A 13300-nucleotide genomic window follows, 5' to 3' on the forward strand; every position below is an offset into this window, starting at 1 on the left:
GAGGCTGCTCTGTGCACAGACAGACTGTGGAAGATTGGGACTAAATTTTGTCCCAGTGGGAAGAAGTTACTCACAGGGCAGCTGCTCTGGATTTGAGGAGATTTTAAAGTTAAGAACGAACTCCTGAAAAGGGAATTGTGATAAAAGTGATGGCAAACAATGGCCTTCAGGAGTCCCACAAAAGAAGGGATGAGGATGACAGGAGAAGGGCAGAGGTTTTGTTGTAGAAATTTCTGATAAGAAAAAAAAAAGGACTTCAAATGATTAAGCTGTTTTGAAAAGAAAAAAGCCCCTTCCAGGGCCTAAAGGGGCTCCAGGAGAGCTGGAGAGGGACTTGGGACAAGGGATGGAGGGACAGGACAACCAGGAATGGCTTCCTACTGTCAGAGAGCAGGAATAGATGGGATATTGGGAAAGAATTTTTGGCTGTGAGGGCAGTGAGGCCCTGGCCCAGGTTGCCCAGAGAAGCTGTGGCTGCCCCTGGATCCCTGGACAATGTCCAATTCTGGCCAGGCTGGATGGGGCTTGGAGCAACCTGGGCTGGTGGGAGGTGTCCCTGCCCATGGCAGGAGGTGGAATGAGATGATCTTCCAAATCCTTTCCAACCCAAACCATTCCATGATTCTGTGATATGATTCCATAACACAGGCTTTGTCCTCTGTGCCACTTCCACAAGCAAAATAAGAAAATATGTGGTAGAAGAATCTCAGAAAGAAAAGGTACAACTGGCTGGACATAAAGTATCTCTCAGCAATTTGCTATTTAATAGAATAGGTCTGGGTCTATTCAGTATTTTCACTGAAAAACTACAAATGGAATAAAAATATACTTCTGGAATTGGGAGATATTAACCTTGGAGAGACAGCCAAGCACTTTGGAGGATACAATTACAATTAGAAGTTGAACAAGCAGTTCAAAATGTTCATTTGGAGGGGAGAAAACGAAATGAATAAATGAAAATGTGGAAACAAGTGGTGTGGCAGAAGCCTCTGGGGTCTGAGGTGGGTCACACCTGAGCTCTGCCAGCTGGGAATGCTCTCATGGAAAAGGAAACTTTCATTTTGGGATGCACTGAATGGTCTCCCTCCCCACCACTGGCACAGCCAAAACCTTTCAAGGTGATATAAAAAAGCATGTGGAAGAGCCCAGAGAAGACTGTTAGGTGAAATAAATTAGGAAAGCATATATGGAAAGAGATTCCAAGAACATCCTGCTACTCCTGACCCTAAAGAAGCAAATTTAACCCAATGAATAGATGAAGTGGCTTTGGAAAGGGTCAGAGAGCCCAGGAGAAGTTTACTAGGGATAACAACAGCAGCTGAAGTGAATGGGTGAGGGCTTTGGTTGCATCCAGAGGAGCTGCAATGTGCCATCTAGTGGGGATGGGGTGGAGGGAGAAAGGGCAGGGAATCAGTTCTCCAAGGAGAAGGAAGATCTGGCAGCAACAATAAATTCAGGTAGGTCGAGGAACTATTAATTTTCAGACTTCCCTTGCTGGCTTTGATGTGAATCAGTTTAATCCACAGAGTCTTTTCCTTCCAATGCCAAACTTCATTGCTCCATAATATCCCCAAATCTATTCTGTGTGTTCAATCCCCCAAAACTCACCTGTTCCATTGTTGCCTCGTGAAGTTCATTCAAATTCAAAGTATAGATCCCTTCTTCTGTGCCAAAGATGATGTACTGGTCTGAAAAACAGAGAGAAGTGGATTATTTCCTAAGCTCATCACCAGGTTTAAAAGACAAACCTAAAGTAACTTTACAAATTGATTATTTCCCAAGCTTTGGCAACACAACAGGCAGGTTTCGAACACAATCCTAAATAACTTCACCTTTAGTATCTGGATGTATCCACGATGTTGCACAGTTGATCTTCAAAGGACAACCATCAAAGACTTTGGAAAAACATGCTCCCATCTGAAAGACACCAAAACTGAAACCTGAAACGAATTTAGAGTATAAGGAGTTTATTTTCTGGCACCTGGCCACTCACACACACCTGCAGACACCACTGCTCTCCCTTGCCACACACAGACTTCCCCTAAAATGCCTGGATGCAAAACACTGGGACCTTCCCCAAAAGCTACAGCCTTCCAAAGCTTTTTGTAGACTTCAAATGCATTAAGAAATGTAAAAAAGGGGTCGAAATTATATCAACAACTTCAAGTACCTATTGGGTAAGAACAATATACCCTGGAGGGATTGGAAAGCCGTGTGGATGTGGCACTTGGGGACGTGGGTTAGTGGTGGCCTTGGCAGTGCTGGGAATAGTTGGATTCAATCTTAAAGGGCTTTTCCAACCTAAATTATTCTATAATTGTACTTATGAATATTAAATGTTTAAATAAATGGCACAGTGAAGGGAAAACAAGCAGGAATTGAAGCAGTGATGCCCTCCCATCACTACCACCTTTTCCCATTTCTCTTCCTAAGCAGAGATCACGACTCAGGGAGCCAGGGAAGCCTCCAACCCTCCACGTCCAGGCTGAATAGTGACAGGAAGGTTTTAAAAAGAGGGAACAAATATTGTGTGCTCAGCACAGGAGAAATAACGGGCTGTGAGGTGCAGAAAATCCCCCCAGATGAGCTGGTGCCTTATTCCAGTAAAAACCTTCTGACACTGGAGAGGGAAGGCTCTGATAACTCCCAGTGCAAACGGGATTTCTTACCAGCACCTTCGGAGTCGGAGGCAAACCATTGATGGCTGGTTTCTGTGGGAAGAAACAAAGATCATAAAACACCTCCCACACACTGACACAAACCCAGCCTGTTGACACAGCCAGATCAGCCCCAGAGCCACAATACCTACAGGGAAATCTCTTTTCTCCTTTTTCCGTGGGAGCTGAGGGATTTGTCCGGACCCTTCCACGTTTTCCTCGATGAGTTTCAGCATCCCATTCCCATTGCCTGCAGAGAAGCCCAGACACCTTTTGTAGCTTATCTGACCCAGTGGAACAGAAAATCTCTTCTCCCCTGTGCCCAGCAGGAGTGGAGAAGTGAGCTCTGACACTTCCATATCCACATCCCAGGTAGCTGAAACCTTCCCAGGACAACTGGCTGCTCTTGTCTGTGCTAAGTTACACACTTTCCATTATCCAAACAGTCCCTGGGCCAAATTCCACTGAGAATAAAGCTGTGGCATTCATTGTTTTTCTCCTGTTCCTGCAGGCCACACATTAATGGGATTGGCTGGCTCAGTGTCCTTGTTTTGGGAAGAACATTCCCACCATGTGTCACGGCTCTAATAAGAACCAGCACACAGGGAAAAAGGAAAGCTGCCCCTCATGATCAGTTGTGTTAAAAAATTATCTCTGAAAACAGTTGGCTCTGGAAGCAATTCCTTCTCCAGGATGCCAGTCACCTTCAGGAAAGGTCAGGCATTTACCCAGGTCGCTGTATCTGGCTGTGAGCAATCCAGGGCTGCTGATGCTGCTGGTCATTCCAATGGGGCTGGAATCAGCCTGAGGCCCACAAACTGGGATACTCTGTCTCCTGTGGGCTGGTGGGGCTCTGTTCTGTGAGTCTGGGAAATGTTTTATTGTCTGGCATCTCTCATCATCTGGGAGGTTTTCCTCGGGATAACTGTTTATTCTCGGCTGCAAGAAACCAGAGGTGATGGTTACTTGGGAAATACAAGGAATTGGGAATGGCACCTGGGAAGCACAAACTTCAGACAAGTTTCATTCAAGTCAGACTTTCTACATTAAAAAAAAATATCAGCCTTTGAAAAGTGCATCACAAAAGCTCTCTGGTGTCCAGTGACAGGACCCAGGGAAGGGCAGGAGCTGTGCCAGGGCAGGTTTAGGTTGGATCTCAGGAAAAGGTTCTTCCCCCAGAGGGTGGTTGGCACTGACCAGGCTCCCCAGGGCAGTGGGCACGGCCCCAAGGCTGCCAGAGCTCCAGGAGGGTTTGGACAACGCTCTGAGGGACAGGGTGGGATTGTTGGGGTGTCCTGTGCAGGGCCAGGAGTGGGACTGGGTGATCCTTGGGGGTCCCTTCCAACTCGGCACATTCTATGATTCTATAAAATAAAGAAAACTGACAGCAGAATAATTTCAGAGGTGTTCCTCCCCGATGGAAAATCAGAGGCAGAATGCAGAACAGGAGGCCATCCCAGGCTGCCCAAGTTTTAGGGTTTGCTGCTTAAACCCCTTAAATCCCACATCTCTCACCTTGGGAGGCAGCGGAGGTGGCCCCGCTCGCTTTAGGGTCGACCTGCAATGGAAAGGGCAGTTGTTGGCTCAGTTAAACCAAAACCAGAATGAAAACCAGAACTACTTGACAAGACAGACTGGAAATAAGATCAACTAGAGGCAAAGAAGAGGCAGATCAGAGCTTTGCACACACGGGGTTAAACTGGAAGTCCAAGAGCAGGGGAAAAGCACATTAATCTCGTTAGAAGTGTTGGTTTGGGATATGCTCATGTTCTTTCATAAATGTCAATGTTACTTGTTACAGAGCATTCTGTGGGGAAGGAGATTTGGAGTTAGTAAATAAATATACATTCAGAAACTGGATCTCAGGCTAGAGAGGAACTCTGGACAAGGGATGGAGGGACAGGACAAGGGGGAATGGATTCCCACTGACAGAGGGAAGGGGTAGTGGGATATTGGGAAAGAATTTTTGGCTGTGAGGGTGGTGAGGCCCTGGCACAGGTTGCCCAAAGAAGCTGTGGCTGCCTCTGGATCCCTGGAAGTGTCCAAGGCCAGGCTGGATGGGGCTTGGAGCAACCTGGGCTGGTGGAAGGTGTCCCTGCCCATGGCAGGGGGTGGCACTGGATGAGCTTCAAGATCCCTTCCAATCCAAACCATTCTGGAATGCTGGGATTGCAGCTTGCAGCCTTCACTCTGAATCAAACATTTGGGCACCAGAGGAGCTGCACCAGAGGAGCTGCACCAGAGCTCTACAGGATTATCTGCACATCCTGTCCCAGCCAGGCCTGGCTCATGGCTGATGGATTAATCAACATAAAATCTGCTTTAGAGTATCAGGCACTTCCATATGGACTCTGAGATAAATTCAGGAAGGAGAGCAAGGAGGGAAAGCGTGGCTTTGGACGTTCCCCTGAGGATCAGGGAAGGAGTGAAGCTTGGAGAGCAGCCAGCCCTCAGTTAATGGTGAGTGGCAAAGCTGCTGCAGCAGTTTGAGGGGAGAGGTTTTGGAGCAAACACAACTGTGCAGGAAGGAGATCCACTCACTCTTCAACATCTTCACTCCCATCGCCAAATTTTGTGAGCAGTCCCCTAAGGTAAAATATTTATACAATTAAGAGCTCTGCTCTAAGGTGCAACTAAACCCATCCCTGATGGCACTGAGTTTCACAACAGCCTTTTCCAAAACAAACATTTCTGTTATTCAGACCTTTTTCCACTCAGTTTGGTCCTTTCCTTCCCCTTACCCCCCAAAAATCACTGGATCTCTCTTCCACACCAGACACCATCAGCTTTCTTTTCCCTACCTGCTATTTTAAATATTATTGACATGTCTAACAACAGTACAACATAAAAGAAGAAAAAAACAACAGAGGAAGTTACTGGGAGACAAATGGAGAAAAGCCTTTTAAAGGGAAGTTTCCATATATATATATATACATATATATATATATACACAAAAGACACAGACTGTTTCCCACCACAGTGGGAATTTTTGTTTCAAAGCTACCCCAGGGACAGCAAAAAAAGGAATTGTGACTAGAGGATCAAAGCAGCACTGAAAATATAACCCTGAAACCAACAAAAAAAACTGATAAAATTTTGCAAAATGGCAATTTTCAAGTTGGGTCTTTAAAGGGTGACGACCAAGAAAACCCAGCAAAGTTTGGATTAATGTAAAATTTCCCTGCAAGTCACTTCTGAGGGAAAGCAGCAACTGCCAACAGGAACTACTAAAAATTTAGAAGAGAAAAAGTCTTTCATTTTGAAAGGTTCTTGTTGCCCAGAGAAGCTGTGGCTGGCCCTTCCCTCTAAGTGTTCCAGGTTGGACAGGGTTTGGAGCAACCTGGGATAGTGGAAGGGGCTGGGATGAAATGGGATTTAAGATTCCTTCCAATCCAAGCCATTCTGGGATTTTATGAAAATCATAAATAAAAAACACCTCCATAATGCAGAAAATTTATACAAAAAAAGGAATTTTAAAATGCCACATTGAGAAAAACAAGGAATAAGTTTGATCAGCAGGTAACACATCCTGGTATTCCTCCTTTCCAGTCAAGTAATTCCTGAGCTGAAGATCAATCACCACTCACTCCATAAAAGCCAAAGGGCATGAAAAGCAAGGACCACCCCCCCCAGCAAACATCCTCTCTGGACATCCCTGGGATTACTCAGAGTTGCTGGGACAGAGGAGTTATGCATTTCCTGTTTATCTTTCCAGCTGGAAGTGGTTTCCAAGTAAGCAGCACGGATTCACCATCCAGAACTGTCCTGCCTGTCCTCCTCCCAACGCTGGATCCGTGTCCATGTACTCATTTATAGCCCTGGAAAGGTTTGCTGTGGCCACAGTTGTTGTGCTTTAACACAGCCTGGCACAGGCAAAGCCACAGGAACAGAATCAAGTCCCTGAGTCCCTTTGCCAGGGGGAGCTTCCCTCCCTCCCTCCCTGCTCTCCTCGACCCTGCACATTCCAGCTGTCTGCAGAAAATCCAGGCTTCAGCTCATCAGGGTCACACAAACAACCCCAGAGAGGGAGGAAGGGGAGGAAAACAGTCCCTGGCTTTCCTGGGCAGGGAGAGGCAGAGCCCAGAGCCCCCCAAATGCCTCCTATGATGGGATTGAGAACAAAAAAACAGGTCAAACTTCAAAAGACTCAAATCCTGGCACACTCCACACCCCCATGAGCTTTCCAGGGGGCTGTAGTGTCAGCTGACAGCTTATGCAAGACTTTATCTGCAAAAAACAAGCCAAAGAAATCCACTGTCTGCTGCTCAGCTCCAAATAAAGATGGGAAACAAGCTCTTTTAGCTGAGAAATTATTTCAGCCCAAACAGCACCCTTCCCTATGCCTGTGCATCACTTGGCATCACTGAACTTCCCCACTCCTCACTGCAAATCCAGGGAGTGCCTTTAAAGGCAGGATTCCCTGGTTTGCAGCAAAAGGAAGGTACATCCATAATAAATTCAATCCCAACTTGGACAGAGTTGTGCTCCTGTACTTCAGACCTGCTTTATCCAGGGGGAGATCAGCTACAGCACATCTTTGCCTAAAACACTTCCCCCCAAAACACCCCATGAGTGAATTACAGATCCCACTGATCACAGCCCCAGAGCAGGAGGAGCTGTGCAGTTGGACTGTTGGTAGAACTAAACCTTCAGAGCTGGCCTCTCCTTCCCTTTCTCGAGCTCAGGGCTGTGAACAGGACTTGTCACAGGATGTCACAACCACAGCCACGGCTCAGAAGAGAAGTGTGAGCCCAGAGCAGGATCCTGAACTCAGCAAGGTCACCAGCTCTGCCTCAGCAAACTGGCTGTGGCTGTGTTATGTCAGAGTCCTGCTCATGCATTTACACTTCACTTGCCACCTACAAACTTCAAACAAGCTTTCTGTTGGTGCTTAAAAGAGATTAAAACTCATCCTCCAAGAGAACTGACCAGAAGGAAAACTTCACACTGGGTAACATCTCCTTAATTCATGAATATTAAAGTCCATCAGGGCTTATGGTTTGATTTTTCCACCACAATTTCAGTGTAATTTCACATCAAGTGACAGACACAAAAGCTGGTTTTATTCTGTACTTACTTGTTGCTTCCACCATCAACAAAAGGATTCCAGTGTGAAGCAAAGTCACTGCCAGCTGCCACAACCTGGAGATGCAGAAATTGTCATTTTTTAACCCCCCTTGTCAAACTGAAGTACCTTATCCATCACAAACAAAAAGGCCTGGGAGGTTCCCCAGCCCTGCAGAACGATCCAGAAGCAGTAAAATCAAATTCCAAAGTGAAACAACATTTTACAATCTCTAAAGCAATTTTTCATCATCTTAGACTTCAAAGCAGCAGCTGGAAATGGTGGAATGTCAGGATCAAGTAACAGGAAAGCAAAAATTTATGGTGAAAACTCAGTAAGGATCACTTAGGGAACCTAAAACAGGGAACTTAGGGAACTTAAAAGACATTTTTCCAGCAAGCTGCTTAAGAGCTGAACCATAAAACAGTGAAGACACTGTGATTTTAATAAATTAAGTTAAAAATAAACTTGTCCTTACCATTTCATCCCGAGCTTCCGTTTCTTTCCGAAGAGGGGGCTCAAATTGCAGCTTATCAACTGCAAAACATCACATTTTCATAATTAATACACACAGCATTGCACCAGGGCTCTTTCAGTGCTTACTACAGTGAAATGCATGTTGTAACAGATCTGAGTATTGTGTACACAACATTTAATTTGCCCGTAAAACATCAGCCTTGTTGTCTGAACGCTTAAATCTGCACACACGAAACCCACAAGAAAGCCCAAAGGTAAATACCAAGTCACTGTATGAAGGCACACTCAAATGTAACTATTTTAACCACGTGCCACTTTTAAATGCATGGGAAAAAGAAAGAAACAGCAAGTCTCCCAGAAGTGTGATGTACGTGATGCAGAGGAGCCACAAAAGACTTTTTTGTCCCAACCTGGAGGAAACCCAATTCTACCCTCAAAATTTCAACTTAAAACTTAAGTGCATTAATATTAATTTGGGGGTTGAAAAGCTATGACTGAAGATTCACAGGCAGGAAGCTGTTTCTCCTGGGTTTGCTTTCCAAATGGGAAGAGGTTTTGCAGAGCGCACAACAAAAGGATGCCGCCGACGTCCTCCAGAAGGATCCCCCCACCAAAACCAGACTTCCCCCCCCAAAAAAAAGGGGCAAAGCCCCCCAGGAACTCACAGTTTATCTCTGAGGCTGTTCTCTCTGCCCTGATGTTCCTGTTGGTGGAGCGGATGGTGTGGCGGATGACGGAGTGAGGCTGGGAATGGGAGAGGGGAGAAGAGCTGGAAACGCTTTGGGATCTCCCACAACAACCAAACACACAAGGAGGAGGAGGAGGAGGAGCAGCTGCTGCGGCCACACGCTGTTCAAGCTGCAATCTCACCTTCCCCAAAGCAAAGCAGGGCATTTCAAGGGGAGTTTTACCTCAAACAGAGGATGTTCTCACCTCAAAATCATCATCGTCGACTTCGCTGTAGTGCGTGTGGTTGTCGGGGTTGTTGACTTTGTCCAGCAGCTCAACTGCCAAAGACCTTGACAGACCAGGCTGCCCCACAAAGCTATGCTGGAACCACAGAAAAGAACAGAAAAGAAGGTTGGAATATGCAATTAACAGGTAACTTTCATTAGCAGACATCAAATGTTACTGATTTTTTTCTGCTTTCTGGAGGCTCAACTGTTATTTTAATAACTCCTTAATGGCTGGACTTTCCGACCCCTCCATAAACACCACACTCTGGGCCACTTGTAAACTGGAAATTAAGCTCTGAGAAGAACAAATAATTACACTTTAACTTCATTTTTTCCTTCAGTTTAGGAAAGCAGAGATCTATGAACAACTAAATTTTTGGGCGACAGGAAGGGCCAACGTCCAAACAGGCACAAGGCTGAGACACCCACTTGAAGCACATTTCTGTACTTGTTCCTCCCAAAAACCCTCTACTGAACAAAATCCTGCCACTCCCTTACAGATGACCAACACCTCCCTCTTTTAGATTTCCCCACCCATGTTTTAAAATTAAAGAAAACGGTTCCAGTTGGGTTTCCTATTGATCTGTTGCTCACTTTGAAGCAAGAGATCTCCTCCTGCTGCCACTAAATGTCACTTACAGAGAGGAGTCTGTCTGCTGTTGGCCTCTTCTTTGGATTTTTTGTAAGTGCTATTTTGACAAAATTATGGAATGTTGCTGACCTGAAAAGAAAAATGAGGAGTTATGTTTAATTTTTCAATATTATTGATTTTAAGACGCTTACTAAACAGATCACAAAAGGGTGTGATAAATTAGAAAGCTGTCCAGGTACTTCATCTCAGGTTTGAATAATTACATTTCCAAATTAACAAATTAGGAAAAAACCCATTTGATTCATGGAGCTTGCATGGAAAACATTTTGGCACGGAAAATAAACCAAGCACAGCACCAGGAATTTATCACAGGCTAAAGAATGGATGAAACCATTCCTATCAGGCAAATGCCCTGATAGGAATTAAGGAGAAAGGATAAAAATGATTTTCCTTCCTAGAACATACAAAGAGCCCCAAAGAAGGGTCCCTCCTTCACTAATGACAAATAGTTTTTTCCCATTATCTTCACAATCATAGAGTCACAGAATGGTTTGGGTTGGGAGGGACCTTAGAGATCATCTTGTTCCAACAAAATACTGAACAAAGGAAAGAATTCCACTTACCATTTTGCTTTTTCCTTTAGCTTTGGCGGCTGAAAATTACTTTTTGACATTAGAAACAGAGCCCTGGAGGTAAAAAAAGAAGGAGGTTATTATATGGTAAAGAAAATAATTAATTTCATCCTAGTATCTAAACACTTTAATATTTTATGGTGAGAAACATACTGGTGAAAATGAATTCTAGTCTACACTGTGTTAAAAGACAGATACAGTGAAGCTGTTGATTTTCTTATCTTTAAATAAAATCTTTTTAGTGCCATAATCCTGCTAAACTTCAGGCTACAGCTTCTCCAGTGGTTTACTATCACTAGTAAATCTGTGCCTGTTCTTAATCAGATTCTTGATCGTGGAATCCCAAAATGTTTTGGGCTGGAAGGGACCTTAAAGCCCATTTCATTCCAACCCCCTGCCATGGGCAGGGACACCTTCCACTATCCCAGGTGACACTAAAATTTTGAGAATAATTTCATTTCAATTATAATTGAAATTATAATTATTTGTTATAATTTCAATTCTAAATGTAAGATGTTTAGCTCCGGACTGATCCCTCAAAACCAGGCAGGGCTCACGCAGGAGGGAGATGAAGGAATCCCAGCATGTTTCCAGCCCTCGAGCTACAGGGAAGGTTAAACTGAATCCCAACAGTTCCTGCTGGGATTGAAGAGGGTCCTGGAGACACAAAAGCCCCCCCTCCAGGTCTCAAACCTCATGGGGTGGAGGTCGAACATGGGTGGCTGGAGCTCTGCCAGCTCGATGGCCGTGATCCCCACGGCCCAGATGTCGCACAGCTGGTTGTACCCCCCGTTCTTCTCCACTGCTGCCACCTCGGGGGCCATCCTGAAAAAACCAAGGGCACCATCACTGCGAGCTCCAGGCCTCCTGAACACAACCCCCCCTCCCAGGAGTAGGTCAGGGAAGAGCCCGATGTCCTGGGAAGCACCAGGCCCTCTGAGCACAACCCCCGTTCCCAAGAGTAAGTGAGGGAAGAGCCCGATGTCCTGGGAAGCACAGAGAGGTTCTGGGAAGCACAGGGACAGTCTTGCCTGAGGCCAACACCAGGAATAGAACCAGGCCCATCATTCCTGGTGAAAAGCTTTAATGACCAGATAATCTTCCTGGCCACTGTCCTCCCTTCTCCAACCACAGCAGAACAATTCAAAGCCACTGTCTGGATGAAGCTGTTTGCAGAACAAGAACACACCCCCAGGCTCCTCCACTGCATCCCAGTGATGGCAAAACCCAGCTAAATTTGCATTTATAACCCAGCCCCAGATTTACAATTATCTGTTTGCATATTAAATGCTGCCTTGTGCAGGCATTAATCAGTAGAGATGATTAAGAGATAGTTCAAAAATCTGTTTTTCTGTCCGCACAGAAATCAGGAAGACACTGATTATTTTACTCATTGGAAGTGTAAATAAGAAAGAGAATAAAATAAGTGAGAAACTAAAGAACCATTAGAAAAAAGGGAGAATATTCTGCATTAATAAACTTGGGAAAAACAGCAATCCTGCCTCAACCATCAGGTAGCAACAGATCAGCTCCAATCAGTGCTTCCCAGATTTTTGCCCTCTGGGCATTTTACTCTGAAGAAAGGGAATTTATGCAATTGCTGGGTATATGTGTGGGTATTTTATAATTTTTGGCATAAATACAAAGTCAGCTTTGCATCACAGCAATCAAAGTGGTGTGTTACCAGTAAGGGGTGCCAATAAAGGATTTCCTCTTCGCAATGGTGGCTGTTATTTTTGCTGCTACCCCAAAGTCAGCTGGAAAATAAAAACCATCAGAGACTTAGAAATCTCAGTTTAAGACCCCAATTCTACTGTATATGAAAGAACAATCGTGTTTCTCATCCAAATTAAAAATTCATTAAGGTAAACAGTTAAAGATTAATAATGAGATCATTAATGTCTTCAATGACATGATCAGTTTTCTTTCTACATACAGCTCACTCGTGACCCTGTTCCTCTCCTAGACCATTTTTCCATCTCATAATATCATCCAAAATTAGTGGATATTCAATTTAAGAGGGAAAATGGCATCATGCTTTGGCAAAGGTACCTTTTCTGTGTTCTTTTGGAGGAACTGTGATGGGCAATCTGTTCTCAGCCCTGGACACTCTGTCTAGGGGCCAATAATACCTTGCCTTCAGAGTTGCAGAACATCAGGAGGTCTTGCAGAGCCAGAGATCATTTAAATCCTTTTTATTTTGATTGATTTGTAGTTTGAAATCCACAGGATAACTGTGGGAATATCTAACCAGCTCAGCAGGCCAAAGGGAGGTGCCAGCGTGCAACCCAACTTTAATTCATGCAGTGAAATCTCCTATCAGTGCCAAGGTTTCATTCCTACTTTTTTCCACCTTTAAAAAGCTGCCTTTTCCCAACACAGCATTCCTGGCTCACCACAGGGGTGTAAAGGTGTTGAGCTAATGCACAACCACCCCAGTTCCAACACGGGACACAGCATCCCATGGCAGTTTTCATGGATACACACTCCCTGTCATCACTTCCTGTCATCATTTATTGCCCCAAATAATCATGGAGTCATTTAGGTTGGAAAAGACCTTTAAACCATCGAGTCCAACCCTCCCCCCAGCACTGCCAAGGCCACCACTGACCCACATCCCCAAGTGCCACATCCACAGGGCTTTGAAATCCATACTAAAAAATTCCAGCCACTCACCTAATTTGACATCCCCATGGTCTGTCAGGAGAATATTTGCACCCTAGAACACAATAAATAGAAAGTTACAGATCTTTTTTGGGGAATATTTGTCCTGCATTAGAAAGTTGTAAGTGTCTCAAAGTCCCAAGTTACCTTTATGTCTCTGTGCATTTTGCCCTTCATATGCAAATAAGCAAGACCCTGGAAATAAAGAGACAAAACAGGTTATTTTGGCATTTGTTAACACACAAAACCAGTCTCAT

General features: G+C 44.7%; 1 protein-coding gene across 1 annotated transcript in view; it reads right to left on the reverse strand.

Moving 5' to 3' along the window:
- MAP4K5 (mitogen-activated protein kinase kinase kinase kinase 5) overlaps window positions 1-13300 on the reverse strand; it is a 54412-nt gene that overhangs the window by 7962 nt on the left and 33150 nt on the right. The window contains exons 6-22 of the mRNA XM_029963580.1: window positions 13191-13238; window positions 13056-13098; window positions 12064-12136; window positions 11073-11204; window positions 10371-10433; window positions 9795-9876; window positions 9133-9249; window positions 8865-8943; window positions 8201-8259; window positions 7735-7799; window positions 5199-5243; window positions 4173-4215; window positions 3386-3596; window positions 2810-2907; window positions 2670-2711; window positions 1833-1917; window positions 1609-1688 (exon numbers count right to left, since the gene is read on the reverse strand). Coding sequence (XP_029819440.1) covers window positions 1609-1688; window positions 1833-1917; window positions 2670-2711; window positions 2810-2907; window positions 3386-3596; window positions 4173-4215; window positions 5199-5243; window positions 7735-7799; window positions 8201-8259; window positions 8865-8943; window positions 9133-9249; window positions 9795-9876; window positions 10371-10433; window positions 11073-11204; window positions 12064-12136; window positions 13056-13098; window positions 13191-13238 — 1365 coding nt within the window. The remainder of the gene's footprint in view (window positions 1-1608; window positions 1689-1832; window positions 1918-2669; window positions 2712-2809; window positions 2908-3385; window positions 3597-4172; window positions 4216-5198; window positions 5244-7734; window positions 7800-8200; window positions 8260-8864; window positions 8944-9132; window positions 9250-9794; window positions 9877-10370; window positions 10434-11072; window positions 11205-12063; window positions 12137-13055; window positions 13099-13190; window positions 13239-13300) is intronic.

This window comes from Manacus vitellinus, unplaced genomic scaffold (genome assembly GCF_001715985.3).
Source record: "Manacus vitellinus isolate BGI_N305 unplaced genomic scaffold, ASM171598v3 scaffold_103_pilon, whole genome shotgun sequence".
Classification (NCBI taxonomy): Eukaryota; Metazoa; Chordata; class Aves; order Passeriformes; family Pipridae; genus Manacus; species Manacus vitellinus.